Source organism: Esox lucius, chromosome 14 (genome assembly GCF_011004845.1).
Source record: "Esox lucius isolate fEsoLuc1 chromosome 14, fEsoLuc1.pri, whole genome shotgun sequence".
NCBI classification, from domain to species: Eukaryota; Metazoa; Chordata; class Actinopteri; order Esociformes; family Esocidae; genus Esox; species Esox lucius.
In genome coordinates, this window is record NC_047582.1 from 36,852,671 (window position 1) to 36,867,233 (window position 14,563).

The 14,563-nt window shown below is 41.4% G+C and overlaps 2 protein-coding genes across 12 annotated transcripts in view; one reads left to right on the top strand and one right to left on the bottom strand.

The window, feature by feature from the left end:
- Positions 1 to 3,183, top strand: part of eps8a (epidermal growth factor receptor pathway substrate 8a) — a 74,929-nt gene extending 71,746 nt beyond the window's left edge. For 7 of the 9 annotated variants that reach the window (XM_034296933.1, XM_034296934.1, XM_029125098.2 and 4 more), the window contains one exon: positions 363 to 3,183. In XM_034296933.1, coding sequence (XP_034152824.1) covers positions 363 to 473 — 111 coding nt within the window. In that variant the 3' untranslated portion in view covers positions 474 to 3,183. The remainder of the gene's footprint in view (positions 1 to 362) is intronic. The other 2 variants (XM_034296936.1, XM_034296940.1) reach the window with 2 other exon arrangements.
- A 1,979-nt stretch (positions 3,184 to 5,162) lies between these two features.
- Positions 5,163 to 14,563, bottom strand: part of ptpro (protein tyrosine phosphatase receptor type O) — a 57,604-nt gene continuing 48,203 nt past the window's right edge. For 2 of the 3 annotated variants that reach the window (XM_029125226.2, XM_029125225.2), the window contains 7 exons: positions 14,181 to 14,271; positions 13,441 to 13,517; positions 12,801 to 13,058; positions 11,274 to 11,428; positions 10,831 to 10,966; positions 9,394 to 9,517; positions 5,163 to 7,747 (listed from right to left, as the gene is read on the bottom strand). In XM_029125226.2, coding sequence (XP_028981059.2) covers positions 9,413 to 9,517; positions 10,831 to 10,966; positions 11,274 to 11,428; positions 12,801 to 13,058; positions 13,441 to 13,517; positions 14,181 to 14,271 — 822 coding nt within the window. In that variant the 3' untranslated portion in view covers positions 5,163 to 7,747; positions 9,394 to 9,412. The remainder of the gene's footprint in view (positions 7,748 to 9,393; positions 9,518 to 10,830; positions 10,967 to 11,273; positions 11,429 to 12,800; positions 13,059 to 13,440; positions 13,518 to 14,180; positions 14,272 to 14,563) is intronic. The other variant, XR_004576793.1, reaches the window with a different exon arrangement.

Below are 14,563 nucleotides of genomic sequence, written 5' to 3' on the forward strand. Positions count from 1 at the left end.
CTCCAGATAAAGGATATCCACAATTATGAAGTATCCCAGAATGCAGTATCACAAGTGTTGTATCATGATATACCTATTGAACCATTTCTATTTACATAGTCCACTAGCGAAGACTTCCAGGCTTGTCAGCATCCTTATCTGCTGAGTATAGTAATATAGTTAGAAACACAAGTTGTCAGTTTTGTTCATCTAGTGTTTATACCTTTATGGTTCGGCCTGTTGGAGGGGAATGAGGACACTGTTTAATTTCAGCTGAATTCCTCTGTTGGAGACATCTCCTCACACTAACATCCTTTATCTGTTTCTGTCTGTTCTTTTCCTTCCCCCTCAATGTTTTCCCTCCCTTCTATCTCTTCCTTCAGAGAGGTTCCGGGTCTGAGTTGCAGGAGATCATGAGGAGGCGTCAGGAGAAGCTGTCCGTCTCCGCCTGTGACTCTGGGGTGGAGTCATTTGATGAGGGCGGTGGCCACTGAACCCCCAGGCCACACCCACCTTCCTTATAACCACACCTCTTTGTTGTCATGGTTTCTGTTTCCAGGAAGCCACGGAGCGTGCCCAGTTCACTGAGATCATGAGACGACGACAGGAGCTTCTGGAGCAATCACCATAAAAAACTAAAAACGTCAGACTGGACCGCCCCACATTGTTATGGTAACCGGTAAACGATTAGCATCCCGGCTGCGGGATGTGAGTTTTTTGGACACTACAAAAATATCTGGTGAACTATTGTCTTTCAGGAAGATCAGTGTCGTCAGGAATTTTCACAGCATGATGGGAAATGTTCAGCATGAAGTTGTGTTCCACCAACAGCTTAGTGTATGAAAGTACTTCTGATTGGACCAGAGTTGTGTTCCACCAACAGCTTAGTGTATGAAAGTACTTCTGATTGGACCAGAGTTGTGTTCCACCAACAGCTTAGTGTATGAAAGTACTTCTGATTGGACCAGAGTTGTGTTCCACCAACATCTTAGTGTATGAAAGTACTTCTGATTGGACCAGAGTTGTGTTCCACCAACATCTTAGTGTATGAAAGTACTTCTGATTGGACCAGAGTTGTGTTCCACCAACAGCTTAGTGTATGAAAGTACTTCTGATTGGACCAGAGTTGTGTTCCACCAACAGCTTAGTGTATGAAAGTACTTCTGATTGGACCAGAGTTGTGTTCCACCAACAGCTTAGTGTATGAAAGTACTTCTGATTGGACCAGAGTTGTGTTCCACCAACAGCTTAGTGTATGAAAGTACTTCTGATTGGACCAGAGTTGTGTTCCACCAACAGCTTAGTGTATGAAAGTACTTCTGATTGGACCAGAGTTGTGTTCCACCAACAGCTTAGTGTATGAAAGTACTTCTGATTGGACCAGAGTTGTGTTCCACCAACAGCTTAGTGTATGAAAGTACTTCTGATTGGACCAGAGTTGTGTTCCACCAACAGCTTAGTGTATGAAAGTACTTCTGATTGGACCAGAGTTGTGTTCCACCAACAGCTTAGTGTATGAAAGTACTTCTGATTGGAGTGTGTTGAAGTGAAGGTGACTTGATTTGTGACAATGATCAGCGGATGGCGCTGTTTAATGCCAGATCCTAGTCAGACCTAGGAAACACATCTTAAATAACTTATTGTCTGTCTGACACATCATGTGATTAACACGTTTTTGCGTAAAAGTGGCATTAAGATTGCTGATTCAGTGGACAGAGAATCAGCCTCAACCAAAATACCCACTGTTCTGTGACTAGATTCTGATGAAAGTATTTCAGGAATAAATAATGTAATTAATTAAAAATTGTTAAATAAAATTATTATTGTGCAAATCTTCTGGTTTGCTGGCAAAGAGAATGTCATATTTATGTAAACCTTTTTTGTTATGGTAATGCCAAACTGATATCTTCAAATAATTACCTTTGATCTAATTAATTGGATATACATGCAGAGTTTAGAGGTTAATTATAGTTCTGTCTTCCATATGATGCATCATATAAAATGTACTTTAATTTTAAATGTAATATTATGTACATTATGTTTTGCTGCTTCTACATAGTTATATCTTGTTACTGCACTCAGTTCATTAGTGTTACTAATTGTTTCTGCAGAGATGATAAAGAAGAAACTCAAACATCAGCCTAAATAGATTAGTCTGTATGCAGTTTTGCACAGTAGCAGTGAAAATATATTGAGACCACATAGAATAATAATCTCTCAGAATCATCCATGAGCACAGCAAGTTTTTATGTGTTTGAGGAAGACTTGGCCAAGCATGTATAGCAAAGATAAAACTAAGCGACCTTCACCGCAGTCCTCCACAGAAATGTATTTCTATTAATATTATCATGGCCAAATTCACTTTAATCAGTTTGTCTTTTTATCTTCAGTTTCGGAAGACTACTTTTTCCACAGAACCTTTCAGGTCACGGGTAGTTTGAACTGGTCTTGATGTCAATTTAATGTAGCAAAAAACAGGACCAAGAGCATTTTCTTATTCCACAAGACCATAATACATTGGTATTAGGTCCATCAGCGTGATGGGGCGAAGCACTATTTTGCGCTGATGAGATTGGAGACTTATTCCTGCTGTTCCTGATTCGACCACTAGAGGGACTAGAAATTCAATATATTAGCACTAGAAATGCCTGCACTTCACTTGTATGACATGTATACTATTACTAGTCAATGCAATTGCTTATTTCTATCATTTTGCTTTTGTATGGCAGATTATTTTCTCTAAGGAGTAATATTCAGCCCCCGGCTGGCCTGATCCTGTAGATCTGGGAGGTCTCATTGTGGGGAAATGAGAGGGCAGTTTTGGGGAAACCAGAGAAGTATTGACCCAGAAGTCCATGGATTGGAAACATCATTAGATCCCATATGGACACCTAGTGGCTCTGCCAGACCCCAGGCTGCATGGCCTCTGTGTAAATGTCTTCAATGCTAAACACTTCCGTTAATTCATTAAAATGTAGATGTAATATAAATATGAAATTAATTTTGATGGAGTATCTTGTTCTATGTTGTTATTGTTCCCTCAGAAAACTTTGTGTCAATCAAGGAATAATCTGCATAATGATTGTGTTTTGGGGGAGGTTTTTGTTTGTTGTATATTTCTAATTGTCTGCGTGTAATTTTCATGGTGCCTTTTTCACATAAATATGTTAATTCTGCAATAAACACAGTAACTATAAAATGGTACCCTTTGTATTCTGATTTTTCCATTTCAGTATTTAGTTCACTTATCTGAGTCAGCATACATTCAATCTGCCTCACAACAACTGATATTGCAACAATTTATTTTTTGCAAACATACACACACGTACATCACAACTCTGTGTTGATAATCATAGTAGCAGATCATCTCTAGTTTAAGTGACACAACACACAAGAATGGCACCAATGAAAAGCCTGACTGGACCGACACACACTGAGAAGAACTGGAAAACATGTACAGTTTCTAACTAATGTCTGTGGTGCTGTAGTCCTGGTAACAGCAGGCGCCACTCTGTCCACACTGGCTCCCATAATGCACCACCCCAAAAGAAACCACATGAGGGATTGACTGCCTCTGCAGATTGATCCTTTTTACTGCAGCAAGAAGATACCATACATTAACACCCTTCCCTTTAAGAAGCCATGTTGCTAAGATAAGACGCATAAACACCTTCAAAATGATGTGTTACTGCAACTATTGAAAGAAAATAACACAAACAAGCTTCTTCTGGCTCATTTAAATACTACAGTTAAAAACAAACAAGCAAACAAATCAACAAAGTTCATTTCCAAAAGAATGTCTTTGTATTAGCATGTAGAAAGTGAGTAGTTGTCGTCAGTAGTATATTCAGTGTGGCAGGGGTGCAAAAGTGTTTCTCCACATTCACAGGTTTTTCTGAAAGTCAGGAGAGAAAAATCAGGAAATCTACATTCCTCCAAACAGAATATCAGGAAAACCGTAGATTTGTAAAAATATTTTCTGCAACCCTAAACCTATTGAATGCAAGGTCTGTGCGAGGTAAGGGTGGCTACTCTTGACCTCTGTAAACGCTTGGTGCTCCTCTTCACTAAGGAGTTGACAGACAGATGAATGGACAGACAGATACATGGACAGACAGATGAAAATGGAAGGCCAGTACTTCTAATCCAATACTGTTCTAACAATCAAGTTGATATACACTAGTTCAAAAGTTTGAGGTAACTTAGAAATATCAATGTTTTTGAATGAAAAGCAAAATATATCCATTACAATAACAACAAATTGATCAGTGTAGACATTGTTGAAAATTACTATTGTAGCTGGAAATAGCTGATATTTAATGGGATATCTACACAGGCGTACAGAGGCCAATTATCAGCAACCATCACTCCTGTGTTCCAATGACATGTTGTGTTTGCAAATCCAAGTTTATCAGATTAAAAGGCTATGTGATCATTAGAAAACCCTTTTGTGATTGTTAGCACAGCTGAAAACTGTTATGCTAATTGGAAGAAATAAAACTGGCCTTTAGACCAGTTCAGTGTCTTCAGGATCAGTGTTTGTGGGTTCGATTACAGGCTCAAAATGTCCCGAAACAAAGAAAGTTGTCTGTCTGAGAAATTGAGGCTATTGCATGCGTGAAATAGCCTAGAAACTGAAGATTTCGTGCAATGATGTGTACTACTCCCTTCACCGAATGGGATGCCTTGTTGGCAACTCCAGGAAGGCCAGCGTTCTGGAGTCACCTCTTTACTGTTTATGTTGAGACAGGTGTTTTGCGGGTACTATTTAAGCGGGTACTGCTAGTTGAGGACCTATGATATGACTCTTTCTAGACACTAATGTATTTGTCCTCTTGCTCAGTTGTCCACCGGGGCCTCCCACTCTTTCTATTCTGGTTAGAGCCAGTTTGGGGTGTTCTGTGGAGGGTGTAGTACACATTGTTGTATGAGATCTTCAGTTTCTTGGATGGAATAGCCTTAATTTCTCAGAACAAGAATAGTCTGATGCCTTTCAGAAGAAAGTTCTTTGTTTCTGGATATTTTGAGCCTGTTATCAAACCCACAAAATGCTGAAGATACTGAACTAGTCTAAAGGCCAGTTTTATTGTTTCTTTAAACAGCACAACAGTTTTCAGCTGTGCTAACATAATCACAAAAGGCATTTCTAATGATCAATTAGGATTAAAAATTATAAACTTGGATTAGCAAACACAACGTGCCATTGGCCAATGGGCCTCTGTACGGCTATGTAGATATTCCATTAAATATCACGTTCCCAGCTACAGTGGTCACTACCAAAATGAACACTGTATTTCTGATCTATCTGGTCTTATTTTAATGGACAAAGAAATGTGGTTCTCTTTTGAAAACAAGGACATTCCTAAGTGACCCCAAAGTTTTGAATGGTAATGTAGTGATCCCTTTGTTTAGTAAACAGTGAACATTGATAATGTATCAATAATAATGGACATCAATAATAATGTACCCGGGTAATTCTGAGCTACAGTGTGAACTAAATATACAGTTTTTTTGATTTGCTGGTTGTTCCATTTCCCTGGTGTCTAGTTGTCTCAGATGAGGTGCAAGCTCCAGTCACTTCCTCCTGGAGTTTGGCTGTTCCAGTGATGTCACAGATGTGACATCGCTTGGGGACACAGGAAGTGCCTTTTCTAATATGCACATTTACATTGTGCATCGTTCATGTCTCAACACTTACCTAGTAAACAAGGTGTTTAAATGAATCAGAACGTTCTACAGCAGTGGTTCCACCAACTACCCTGGAGCACCTCCTGCTGTGTATGGTATATCAGTAAGCCATGTCTTCTCAAGTACCCCATGCAGATAGGCCAGGTGTTCCCGGGGTTGGGAACTAAGACATTGCTTGTTTTAATGATGTGTAAAAGGTTTCTAGTTTTCTTCAGCCTGCTAGGCCACACTTCAGCAGTGGTTACACACTTTTCCGTTCCAATACTGGAGGATTAACAAGCGTAGAGTTGCACAACTTTCTCATCTTGCAACTTCAATGTATATTTTCTCAGTGAAAGTTGTAGATACAGACATCCCAGTTACTATTATTATAAACAGAGTGTAATGTATGTAATACTTATAGTATTAATAACATTATCAGTAATACAACCACATTTTTTTTTATAAATAACAGTTCCCCAAAAATCAACCCACTATCCAGAGTAGGTTAAAAAACCCTGCTGCAGAGACACTGATAACCAAGTAGAGCAGAAATGTTAGTTCTCCATAGTAGAGCAGACACTGCTGTAGCAGAGGGGCAGAGAGACACACTGCTGTCCCTGTCCTTACCACATGACCACCCCAGGGCAAACACAACAACACAGCCACAGTCTGGCTTCTGAACTGGAATTCCACAGCCCATGTCTCTCATGGCGGTAGTGGGAATTCTTTCCTCCAAGCTGTCAGTCTGAAAAAGCGGTGCGTCTTTCCTAGCCAGGTGGGTGATCCCATTTAGGGGGCAGTGCAACATCCTAGAGCATGTTCAGAATGGAAGCTATCTGCAGCAGGAGATTTTGTGAGATGTGAACGCTAAGGTTAGTACTCTGTGAGCTTTAGGATATGAACAAAGTGTATCGGACAGTATGTACACACACTAGAATACCTGCCACACTACTGTCAAACACAACCTTCTGCTACCAGTGGCAGGTCACTAGCTTTAAACCTTAAACCATGGCAGGTCTGCTAGTGTTAAACCACGGCAGGCCTGCTAGCATTCAACCATTCCAGTCAGACATTGTCCCTGGGTCAGAAGTGTAACTGTTCACAAGACGTACAGGAAGGTAGCAGACAGTCAGACAGCATTAGGCATGTGTGGCTGGGTGTCAGTTGACCCTGAGAGAGAAAACAAATTAAATGATACAGTAGTTATGACATGGCCATCTCTACTTCAGTTCAGGTCCAGTACGTTGCTGTGTGAGAAGAGAAAGGATACATTTTCCCATTGAACAACGTCCTTTCCCTTTCGCAAGGGAACCCCTCCCTCCCGGATCCTCAAGTCTCAGTCTGTTCTGTTGAAACTACAGGAGGATAGACCTCATGGATGTCTATTCTCATAGAGGATAGACATCCACCTCACAGAGGATAGACATCCACCTCACAGAGGATAGACATCCACCTCACAGAGGATAGACATCCACCTCACAGAGGATAGACATCCACCTCACAGAGGATAGACATCCACCTCACAGAGGATAGACATCCACCTCACAGAGGATAGACATCCACCTCATAGAGGATAGACATCCACCTCATAGAGGACAGACATCCACCTCATAGAGGATAGACATCCACCTCACAGAGGATAGACATCCACCTCATAGAGGATAGACATCCACCTCATAGAGGATAGACATCCACCTCATAGAGGACAGACATCCACCTCATAGAGGATAGACATCCACCTCATAGAGGATAGACATCCACCTCACAGAGGATAGACATCCACCACATAGAGGATGACATCCACCTCATAGAGGATGACATCCACCTCACAGAGGATAGACATCCACCTCACAGAGGATAGACATCCACCACATAGAGGATGACATCCACCTCATAGAGGATGACATCCACCTCACAGAGGATGACATCTCGGTCAGGCAGTCAGTGGAAAAGGCTAGTTCCATGCCTGCAGAACTAAAACCATATTGATGATATTCTTCTTGTGTTGTCAGATGAGTCTGTCTTGTTGTTTTTGGTATTGATGATAAAATGTGTCTTAGTGGAAGAACGGAGGCCTGAATCAAAATGATGACGCCATCTAAAACAGTCAGAGGTGAAAAGGTGTGTTAGTTTAAAACAAAATAATAACCTGTCTTTAAACCAAATCTTATCCTTTCATACAACAGTCTGCTAACATGCTGTCTGAAAAAATACGTTGCTAAATTTAAACATTTAAATCATACATTGGGTCTGAACAAAATATATTAAAGATCCAAATCTTTACTGTACATTGTGTAATTAATTGAGACATAAATCATTGAGACAAAACGACATAAAAAAAAGCAAATGCAAACCAAAATCACTAGCCGATAAGGGCTGGATTCAAACTCACACCAAAAATCAAGTCACAGGCTGTTCCAACTTTCGTACATTTCATCATGGCTACTCATAATGTGACTCAGTAGTGTGTATGGCCCCCATGTGCCTGTATGCACCCCCAACAACATCTGGGCATGCTCCTGATGAGACGGCAAATGGTGTCCGGGGGGATCTCCTCCCAGACCTGGATCTCAACTGGATTCAGGTCTGGGGAATATGAGGGCCAGTCAATGGCATCAATGCCTTCATCATCCAGGAACTGCCTACACACTACACACGGTTATTGTCCTGCACCAGCATAAAGTCTGACAATGGGTCTGAGGATTTCATCCTGGTACCTAACAGCAGTCAGGTTACCGTTGGCTAGCACGTGGAGGTCTGGGTGACCCTCCAAGGATATGCCTCCCCAGACCATCACTGACCCACTGCCATACTGGTCATTCTGGATGATGTTGCAGTTAGCATAACGATCTCCACGGCGTCTCCAGACTGTTTAACATCTGTCACATGGGACGGATGAGAATGGGGTGCCAATGGCAGACCTTACAATTCTAGTGTTCTCTGGCGAATGCCAATCAAGCTGCTAGGTGCTGGGCTGTGAGCACAGGTCCCCCTAGAAGACATCAGGCCCTCATGCCACCCTCATAGTTTGGTCAGAAACATGCACACCAGTAACCCGCTGAAGGGCATTTTGCAGGGCTCTGGCAGTGCTTCTCCTGTTCCTCCTCGCACGAAGGAGAAGATACTGGTCCTGCTGCTGGGTTGATGCCCTTCTACGGCCCTGTCCAGCTCTCCTCGTGTAATGGCTGTCTCCTGGTATCTGTTCAATGCTCTTGAGACTGTACTGGGAGACACAGCAAACCTTCTTGTGATGGCACATATGGATGTGCCATCCTGGAGGAGCTGGACTGCCTGTGCAACTTGAATGGGCTGCAGGTACCGCTTCATGCTACCAGTAGTAACAAGGACACTAGCAAAATGCAAAACTAGAGAAGAATCAGTCAGGAGGGATAAGGAGAGAGCAATTGTCTGTGGCCACCACCTGCAAAACCATTCCCTTTTTGGGGGTTGTCTTGCTGTTGCCTCTCCAGTGTACCTGTTGTCACTTTCATTTGCACAGGTGACACTGATTCACATTCACTTATGCTTCCTGACTGGACAGATTGAAATCCCTGAAGTTTAACTGCCTTGGTGCTATACTGTAATTATTACATGTTCCCTTAATATCTTTTAGCATTATATATATTTTATTTATTCTGGAGAACCACAGTCTTAATCTAGGTGTTTCCATCTGGAGAACCACTGTCTACTCTAGGTGTTTCCATCTGTTTACAGGGTATGTACATGTTAAGGATCTTGTCTTACGTTGCGCAGGTGGCAGTCACTAGGACTTGCTGACATTCTCGTAGATGACATCGCTGGTGATGGATTGCTGCTTCTTCTTCTTCCACATGAGAAGGACACACTGGTGGATAAACACGTACTGCTCCTAAAGGAAGTGACATCATATAGGAAGTGACTTAAACAAGATGTGTTTTTATGTTCACTGAATTGTGTAATTAGTACTGATTTCTTCCAATCTGTGATGTGATCTTAAAAGGGAGGCTTACTCGATTACAGTAGTTTCTGTACCTTCTTTACACTCAAATTCAACACTACTGTTGTTTGCTCCTTGGGGTTTAAGGCCAGGTGTTTTGTAAAAGCACTTTGTGACAACTGCAGATGTAAAAAGGACTTTATAAATACATTTGATTGATTGATGGTTTACTCCTATGGGCCAGTGAAAAACTACACTGAGTATACAGCAAGGCTGCTCAATCCGGTTCCTGAAGAGCTAGGTTTTCAAAATGTGGTTTGGAAAGAACCTACAGGATGGGAACCTACAGGATGAAAACCTACAGGATAGGAACCTATAGGATGAAAACCAAAAGGATGGGAACCTACAGGATGAGAACCTACTGGATAGGAACCTATAGGATGAGAACCAACAGGATGAGAACCTACAGGATGGGGACCTATAGGATGGGAACCTATAGGAGAAGAACCCACAGGATGGTATCTCCCCAGGAACAGGACTGAGCAGCCCTGGTTTTAAGTGAGTTCAGACCACTGGAACAGTGTAATACCTCAGTCTGAGTTTTTAAGGAGTGGGACAGTGTAATACCTCAGTTAGATTTTTAAGGAGTGGGACAGTGTAATACCTCAGTCTGAGTATTTAAGGAGTGGGACAGTGTAATACCTCAGTCTGAGTTTTTAAGGAGTGAGACGGTGCAATACCTCAGTCAGATTTTTATGGAGTGGGACAGTGTAATACCTCAGTCAGATTTTTATGGAGTGGGACAGTGTAATACCTCAGTCTGAGTTTTTAAGGAGTGGGACAGTGTAATACCTCAATCAGATTTTTAAGGAGTGGGACAGTGTAATACCTCAGTCTGAGTTTTTAAGGAGTGGGACAGTGTAATACCTCAGTCTGAGTTTTTAAGGAGTGAGACGGTGTAATACCTCAGTCTGAGTTTTTAAGGAGTGGGACAGTGTAATAGCTCAGTCTGAGTTTTTAAGGAGTGGGACAGTGTAATACCTCAGTCTGAGTTTTTAAGGAGTGAGACGGTGTAATACCTCAGTCTGAGTTTTTAAAGAGTGGGACAGTGTAATACCTCAGTCAGATTTTTATGGAGTGGGACAGTGTATTACTTCAGTCTGAGTTTTTAAGGAGTGAGACGGTGTAATACCTCAGTCTGAGTTTTTAAGGAGTGAGACAGTGTAATACCTCAGACTGAGTTTTTAAGGAGTGGGACAGTGTACCTCAGTCTGGACCATGGAGAGTCGATGGGACCTCATCTCAGATACCATCCCCAAAATGTCAATGAACTCGTGTTCCCTAATATGCTGCATCAGTCGGTCCAGGGCTATAAAGGTCCCTGTCCGGCCCACACCAGCACTGTGGAGAAAAAATAAACCACCGATCAGAGGATAAACATGCCCTGTAGAGGAGCTGTTCTCTAGCTGCAGACAATACCTTTTTTTTTTTTTATAACACAACAAAAGGGTGATTTGGATGTCCATGTATACAAATCTTTTTTGGTTCCAGGTGGAACCAAGGTACTAAATAAAATCCAAAAGGTTTCTCCTTGGAACCAGTATGTTCTTCTTGAACCAGATGTTTTAGAACTGTGGATAGGACTGTGAGTAACACCAGCCTTGACAGCCAGACCCTTGTGGTTGTGCCTGGTAAACCCTGTAGTTACCTGCAGTGTACCACGATAGGTTCCTTGGTGCGATTGGCCTGCTGACGAACGATGTGTACAAACTGAAGAATGCTCTCAATGGCATTGACTGTGGGAACACCGTGGTCCGGCCAGGATGTGTAATTTAGATGGAGAACGTCCTGAGAAACATCCGCCTGCAAACAGACAGACAGGGTTAGGTCAGACAGACAGGGTTAAGTCAGACAGACAGACAGACAGACAGGGTTAGACTGGTAGACAGACAGACAGGGTTAGGTCAGACAGACAGACTGGTAGAGAGACAGACAGGAATAGGTCAGACAGACAGGGTTAGGTCAGGCAGACAGGGTTAGATCAGACAGACAGACTGGCAGGCAGACAGGGTTAGGTCAGACAGACAGGGTTAGGTCAGACAGGCAGACAGGGTTAAGTCAGACAGACAGACAGACAGACAGACAGACAGGGTTAGACTGGTAGACAGACAGACAGGGTTAGGTCAGACAGACAGACAGACAGAGTTAGGTCAGACAGACAGACTGGTAGACAGACAGACAGGAATAGGTCAGACAGACAGGGTTAGGTCAGGCAGACAGGGTTAAATCAGACAGACAGACTGGCAGGCAGACAGGGTTAGGTCAGACAGACAGGGTTAGGTCAGACAGACTGGCAGGCAGACAGGGTTAGGTCAGACAGACAGGGTTAGGTCAAGCAGACAGACAAACAGACAGAAAGACTTGTCTAGTTCATATCATACTTCTATGATCTGTTTGAATAATGCTGTTAGTCTACTAGATGCCAGTCAGTCTAGTTGCTAAGGTTTAAATAAACCAAAAATACCCCTGGAACACTAGAGCCTCTCTCTATAACAGTTACTGTTATTTATATCATATTTTTGGTTTATTCCTTAATATTGTTATTTATATGACTAGTATTAATACCTTATATCCTTCATTTTATATTATGTAATTTACTTATAATATTTTTTTTTACAGAAAAGGACTCATAGCATTTCACTTTTAGTGAAGCACAAAACAAAGACAATTTGATTGGATTTCCACATGCAGCCTTATTCTGATATTTTCTTTCTTTAGTGTTCCTTTGACCAATGGCAACAGGTCAAATCAATCAATTTTTTTTAGGTTTGGCTAGTTCATAATATTTGACGTTCTGACTAGCTAGATTATGCTCATATTTGGAGGTCTGGCAAGCTGGACTACAGTAATATTTGGAGATCTGGCTAGCTAGATTATGCTCATATTTGGAGGTCTGGCCAGCTGGACTACTGTAATATTTGGAGATCTGGCTAGCTAGGCTTAAACTACGATACCATTTGGAATCTGGCTGGACAACAGTATTATTTGAAGGACTGGCAAGCCAGACTCGACAATATTTGGAGGTCTGGTCATCTAGACTACAGTAATATTCTGAGGTCAGGCTAGCTAAAACCATAGTAAAATTTGGGGGTCTGGTCAGCAAGATTACAGTAATATATGTATTTGTGATATATGGTCAACTAGACTACGGTAATAGTAGGTTACGGTTACTCACGTATCCCAGTCTGAAGTTGCGTATTGTCCACTCAGGGGACTCTGATTCTGACAACATCTCTACACTGATCTCGCCATAGGCCACAGGCTCGTCTGTGAATGGCCAGTAGTGGTCACACTTGACCCTGCGCCTCTCGTTGCACTGCGTCAACATTACAATGATGTGGCTCTTCTGTTGCAGCACCATGTTCCAGAAGTCGTTCCTGGTCTCAGGCAAGGGACCCTGCGTGGCGATGTATTCCTTTGGAGATGTATAGCCCTGGAATGGAAAAGGTAACATGACTGTGTAACAGGTTGTCACTGCATAGACCGTGTGTCTATGTTCTCTATGTACTAGTTATATAATGTAGTTCTTTATATAGTTGTTATATAGCAAAGAAGTTACTGGTATGTTGTAGTTATGTTCTGTATGTAGTTTTTATATAGGTATGTAATGTTTGTAGTTATATAGTTATGTACTTACTGGTGTGTAGTTGTTACATAGTTATGTACTTTTTTTAGTCCCTATATAGTAATGTACTGTTTATTGTTGTTACATAGTTATGAATTTACTGGTGTGTAGTTAGTACATAGTTATGTACTGTTTGTAGTTGCTATATAGTTATGTACTGTTTGTAGTTGCTATATAGTTATGTACTTACTGGTATGTAGTTGGCATTGATGTAATCAGAACCCTCATCGTTGTGTAAAGAGATAAGCTTCACTCTGCTAAAGTCATCTGTAGAAGACAACAATACAGAGTCAATAGTAGTGGATCATTAAATGTATTCCTATCCTATCCTAAAAACTATACTGAATCAATGGTAGTGATTGTTACCGGTTCCCTTAACATAAACAATGATCAATGTTTGCAATCATTACCGGTTAAATTAACCTAAAGAAATAATAATGAATCAGTGATAGAGATTCTTAGCTGTAAGTTAAACCTAAGTATTACATTATTGGTAATGACTGTTACCTACTGCATCCCTTAAAAAACAGGTTTAAGCACAATTGTTAAGTAATCACATATTCAAATACAAAGACATGCGGCATGAGCTCCTGTTTTCATGTATGTTCTCCTGTATTTCACATTGTCTCATGCAAGCCTTCTTTAAATGCACCCATGCAAGTGCCTACAAACTACCAACCCAGTTACCCACTATTGGTTTTGGCGTTAGGGTGTAGAGATTATGGTTTTGGCGTTAGGTTGTAGAGATTAGGGTTTTGGCGTTAGGTTGTAGAGATTAGGGTTTTGGCGTTAGGGTGTAGAGATTAGGGTTTTGGCGTTAGGTTGTAGAGATTAGGGTTTTGGCGTTAGGGTGTAGGGGTTAGGGAATAGAGATGAGAGTGTAGGAGTTAGACAATAGGGGTTAGGACTGTTTTGAGTGTGCAGACTCACAGGGCAGTATGTTGGTGTATCGGTTCTTGGGTCTATTGATGGGCAGGTCGGCTGCATCATGGGAAAGATCCAGGCCCACACTCTTCAACTCCTAGAAGACATGACCATAACATGAGGCCACAATTCTACAACATATATTCGACTACATGAGACATGTAGTCTAATGTTCTTATTGTGCTCATAAGTTTGCATACCCTGGCAGAAATTGTGACATTTTGGCATTTATTTTGAAAATATGACTGATCAAGCAAAAAAACTTTTATTTTTTAATATTGATCATATGAAGCCATTAATTATCACATAGTTGTTTGGGTCCTTTTTAAATCATAATGATAACAGAAATCACCCAAATGGCCCTGATCAAGAGCGTACATACCCTTGAA